Here is a 6,000-nt window from a genome sequence, read left to right as displayed (position 1 = left end):
TATTTTTAAATTTTTTAAAATATTTTAGTAGGGTTCTGCCTCTCCCAGCACCCCAAATCGGGTGGCCAGAAAAAATGGGGTTTTGGAGGGTTTTAGAGTACTAGAGTTAACCCTTCATTTCCTTTTATAAATTAAAAATATCTATCCAAACAAGGAAATGGCTTACTCTGACCCTCCAAAATCCTCGTTTTACTTTAGTTTCACTCACCATCCCCCAATCCAAACGTAGCATTTAGTTTCTGATTACTTAAATTCTGAATTATTAGATAGTTTATTTAATTTATGATTGTTATATTCCTCTGAGTTGCTTGAAACTTATATATATATTTTTGTTTTCTGATTAATAATATTTTTAAAAATATCAATTTAAGTTTGGATTCAAATAATTTGTTTATTTTAATATGATAAAAATGGTATCACATGACTTTCTAGATATTTTACTTGTCAAATTACTTTGTATTTTGCTCAATTCGAACTTAATAATTTGTTGTTTTGTAAATATGAAGTATTTTGACATACAAAATAGTCCCCAATTAACTATACACTAACCCTATCACTGGGGTTTAACACTAACGATGTCGACATGTATCTCTGTTAAGAAACTATAGTTTCTCACCGTTCGTCGATGAAGAATAACAACCTCGATATTCCGCGCTTTTGGTCACCGAGGGTAAACAAATGAGCTCGATATTCGGTTCGGGTCACGAGAATAAACAAAATGATCTTTGACATTTTTGTTTTTGGCAATAGTTATTTGTGGGATATATATGTTTGACTTTTTTTATCGGTTATGTTTTATTGTAAACTTGATTTCTGAATTTGATTATGATAAACTTATATTTTATTATACTTTGTTTGAGTTTTGAAATTTTGAAACTTTTATGATTTCAATATTTTTAGTGGATACTTGCTGGGTTGTCAAGCTCATAATCTATTATTAATTTTTTTTTTTCAAATCAGGAGTATAATAGCTTAGCAAGAGTGAGCAAGTAGCATGCCCTATCCGAGGCGTCGATGTCAGTAATTTTGTCTTTATTGTTAACTATGAGGTAGTATTTAGTAAATTTTTTGTAAATTTTCGATTATGACTTTTACCGCACCGGGCCTGGTTTGTCGGGTTTGAGGCATGCCATAATCATTGTAAAATCCTTTGTACATTCCCTCACAATAACAACTAATGACAACTATAAGTTGTCTTTAGATCAAGGAAAACACGTAAACTTTAATTACATATACATTATAGATATTTATACATGATATATAATTTTATATACATTACACATACATTATACATTCATATATCTTCAGTTTTATATACATTATACATACACACATACATACATATATCTTAAACTTGTTAAATTTTAGCATTATAGCAATGAAGAAGCACCATTTGGCTTTAAGTATCAGATGCACTGGTCATACATCTTTATGTGTCATCTGGCATCAGTTGGAATGGCATTATTTAGTGACCAAAGACACTCTTACAAATCATCCACACATGTTTTTCTTTGTTTTCTCAACAAAAACCAAGAGATATATATACTTTTGTGGAATTCCTTTTCCTTTCATTTTAGTTATCATATAATATTATATAATATCCAAGAGATGTATAATCAAGTCTTTGCTGTGGAAAATAACATGAGAAAATTAAGATATATCTGTTGTAAGCTAGGGGACAAAACTAAGAGATTAAACTTAACAAGGAATCAATGAGAAAGTCATTTATTCTCATTCCCTCACTCAAATAAAGATAGAAAAAAAAGGTGAAAAGAAGTGCAAAAGGTGGTTTAAAAAAAAAGCCAAACCAAAGCTACCCATTCCCTAATTCCAACCACAAACTTCATCTCCATATATAACTCCAAACAAACAACATGATGATATGACTTCATACCTTTAACTTAAATCATTCATCAAACACCAAAGAATAGAAAACTCTGGTGAAAAAAAAGTCCTTCACTCGAATTGAATCACTCCTTCAATTCTCCTACATATAATATATATATATATATATATATATGAAGTAAGTAAATAAGAAATCAATAACCTATCAAGAATGCTCATGGCTTTCCTCATAAGAACTACTCTTCTTGTGATTCTCTTCACTAATTCTATCTTCAAAAGAAGAGGCTCTGCTAGACATGGGAGTGGCCAAGAAGGTTGGCTTCTCTTCACCTGCCATGATCACCACAACATGCTTCAATTCAAATTGATTAGATATAACTTTGTTGTTGTTATCACTTTCCTTTTGCTGATCTCCAGTATCTGTTTCTTGAGACTCCGGAAACCCGGAGAGTTTCCAATAAGAGCAAGCAAGGATGAGAAGAGCAAAGGCGATGAGGCCGAGCATGGCGGCGAGGCCGGCAAAGAGATATGGCACCGGAGAATGCCAACCGGAGTTTGGCTGTTGATGGTGAGCCATTTGAGTACTCATTGATGGCCCTTGTGATATTTCTTGTGAATCAATGCTTGTTAAAGTCCTTATTTCTTGTTTCTTTTGTGGTTGGAAAAGATGAGGGATATATATGAGTTTTGTGTTTGTGGTTGTATTTATAGTGTGAATGAAGAGGTTCTTGTATTTTGATTTTTGAGTAGTAAAGTGGGAAACGAGTGGTGATTGAATGGGAAACGAGTGGATGTGTTTGTCTGGAATAGGAAATGAAACTACTCAATGAGTCTTTATTTTAAGTTTGCTTTCATTGTTCTTCTTTTTCTTTTCTTTTTTTCAATTTTTTTTTGGGCTAATAATTTTTTTTTCTTCTTTGGTTTGTTGAAGTTTTATATTCATTGAGATGTTGGGGACTTTTAATTGGATGATGTTAATGTGAACTTATCCATAATTGGGCCCTCTATGGCTAGACCTCTAACTCATACTTGAAGAAATTATGTTATATTTAATAGGTTTATTTTATTTTAAATGTATATATATATATAACACTTTTTTTTAATAAAAAACATATCACTTTTTTTAATTAATCATTTATTTACTTTTTAAAATAAAAGCATAAATTAAATTCTTTAATAATAATATCTCTTGAATCATATATTTTTATGTTTTTAAAAACAAATTTATACATCTATGCAAAAAACAAAAAGGCATTCTTTCATTTGCTTAGAAATGGTCTAAAGTGAGAAATGTTAAGAAATAACACTTCACATAAATGCTTGAAAATAATATCGTTTATATTAATTCAATTGTTTATTTTAGAAAAAATTAAAGAGTCTTGAAATGTGAGAAATGAGCTTTTATATGGTACTTATTTCTTTCATTTTGATAAAAAATTATACATGAGTTTATTTAAATAATATTAATTTTATATTAGAGTGTTTTGCTCATAATAATAATAATAATAATTATTATTATTATTATTTAAATTTATTTATGACGAGATAGACAATAATAATGATGGGCATGGAATGTGGGGGAGAGGAAAGGTGGTGGGGTCAATATTAAGACATCATCACCTTTATTTTTTTATTTTTATTTTATTTTTTTCTCTCATTTTATGGCTATTAAAGCATAATTTAATTTCTACCAACCATTTCTTTTAATTACCTTCTTAACATGTCTCCTTGAATAAGTACCTCTTTTCCTTATGGTCGCTTGCTTGATATTAATACAAAAATTATATCTCTAAACCTTCACATATATATATTTAAATGAATAAATCACCGCTTCATTGAAAAAAAACCTTCATATAAAAAACCTACTAATTAATACACATATTTGGAGAAATATGATCATAAAACAAAGAGTATATATATATAAATATTAAATGGAAAAGTGAATTAATTTAGAGGGGCATAAGGAGAAGCATGGTATCGATTGATGTCATATAAGATGAAGTGGTTGGGTCACATGATGTGCACCAATGCATCAATTTTTTGGTTTAATGTTGGTTTTGTTATGAGCTATGCGTCACTTACCTAACAAACTAAAGTTGTAAACAATTCATTGCTTGTTGCCATTTTAATTATATTAACTTAAAACCTTTTTTTTTTGGACATTCGTATATATATATTTATATTTGATAAATTTAGATAAAATAATAATTTTTAACCAGATTGAAGGAAAAATAAACTATCACTCTTTTTATTATTATCAATATATATATATTAATGATTTATTTGTTTTTTTATATGAAAAATGGAGCAAAAAGCAGTAAAGTTTACCGCGGAGGACGGGAGTCAGGATCAATAAAAGATCGAGGCCATCCATATAAAATCGAACGGTTGGTATCAATCTCGGAAAAAAGACGATTGGGATAACCCCTGAGCAATAGGAGGTGAACACGTGGGTCAGGTGGGTTTTGGGGCTCGATAACGATGTATGATTGGTGGGCCAGGCCGTGTCTAAAGGCCCATGAAGTCGTTGTGGGCCATAGGGAGACTAAGGTCAGGTCATTGGGCCTAAGTGGCGGGGCCCACATCCAACGTCATTTCCCACCCGTACAACAACACACTTTGATGCTCCGCCTCGCCCACAGCACTAAACGCACTAAATTATATATATATATATAAATGATTAGTATGAGTTATTAATTATTAAATAATATAAATAAATAGATGTTTTATATTTAAAATTCTCAAATAATATGAATTTAATTCAATTGATTATCTCTAGGATATCTGGACAACCAAACAGTAAAACACTTGACTTCTGTAAGTGAAGTAAAGAAAAGTACAACTTTTTTCTAATACATGCTTGAAATTTGTTAAATAATAATAATAATAATAAATAAATAAAATGATCAAATAAATTATATTAAAATAATATTTATATATATTATATAATTGTGAAAATTTTATATAAAAATAAAAATGGGAGAGTGGATGTAAATGGCGCACTTTTCTTGTTTGGCAGTGTTCACTGGAGCCATCACCATTCATGGTTTGATATTGAAAAGACAAGCCTTTTTTAGATTTTTTTTAAATCAAATTGGGGAAAAAATGGAAAAGAAAATGATGAATTATATTATTTATTATTAATGATTATATGTGCTAAAATTGTGGCGAGGTTTTTTTTAATTTTTTTTTAGAATTAATTAATTGTTTTCGATTTGACTTAATGACGTTGATTCATTTTGAAATAATCATAATTTTGCCCATGAATTAAAAGGCATTTCAAAATCTTTCTCTGATTAAAATGGACAAGACTAATTCCATGCTAAGCTTGTAGACTAGCTTAGAGGCACCATTCTTAATTTTTCCCTATATTACCAATGTATTATTTATTATTTTTGAGTCTTAAGATCAGCATATATTTTTATATTGAATATTTTTTATTTTATAAATTCATTTTTATAGAGTAGAATTTTTTTTAGAAAGGCGACAAGCGCTGGAACCCAAGGACGAACACGTGGGGGAGCAGCGCTCACCACTGAACCGTGCCCTCACTTTACGTAAGATGTGGATCGAACTCGGGGAACCACGCTCGACACTCAAGATGAAGACTCTACGCAAGGGATCCGATGCCAATAGACCAAATGGTCGTTGGCATAGAGTAAAATTCTAAAATTGTTGAATGATATTCATTTTATTTTATTTTTATATATATTATCATCATCTGACAGAAACATAATATTTATTTTTGTGTATTATATTAAAAAAAATTTAAAAAAATAAAAAGAGAATTGTCTCTTGTTATTTATCCCTTAATTAACTTATACCAATTATTTTTAATTTATATTTAAATCAATTATTAAAAAGCTTATTAAGAAATGTATCAATTATGAAACATCAATTTATTTTAATAATTCAGTAAGGATATTAACTGTGCCAAGTTTTTATTAAAAAATTGGATTTTACCTAATCTATAAAAATTGGAGTGACATGAATTGATGGTAAGTTTGGCACCTTTTTAAAGTAAAATAATAAGTGAATGTAATATTTCACTTTAATTTGTCTTACAAATTAAAGTGATGCAAAGTCTTTTCCCATTAAAGTGTTTTAAAAGTGGATTAGACCAAATTATTTGTAAAGTATTATAACCAGTGAACC

At 29.3% G+C, this 6,000-nt stretch overlaps 1 protein-coding gene across 1 annotated transcript; it reads right to left on the bottom strand.

The window, feature by feature from the left end:
• Positions 1 to 1,632: 1,632 nt before the first annotated feature.
• LOC120254312 (protein GLUTAMINE DUMPER 1-like) lies at positions 1,633 to 2,654 on the bottom strand. The gene has a single exon (XM_039262436.1). The coding sequence runs from the start codon at positions 2,432 to 2,434 to the stop codon at positions 2,051 to 2,053; it is 384 nt and encodes a 127-aa protein (XP_039118370.1). The 5' UTR covers positions 2,435 to 2,654; the 3' UTR covers positions 1,633 to 2,050.
• Between the last annotated feature and the right edge of the window lie 3,346 nt (positions 2,655 to 6,000).

This window comes from Dioscorea cayenensis, chromosome 3 (assembly GCF_009730915.1).
Source record: "Dioscorea cayenensis subsp. rotundata cultivar TDr96_F1 chromosome 3, TDr96_F1_v2_PseudoChromosome.rev07_lg8_w22 25.fasta, whole genome shotgun sequence".
NCBI lineage: Eukaryota > Viridiplantae > Streptophyta > Magnoliopsida > Dioscoreales > Dioscoreaceae > Dioscorea > Dioscorea cayenensis.
Note: the sequence above shows the minus strand (reverse complement) of the source record. Positions and strands in the feature narration are given on the sequence as shown.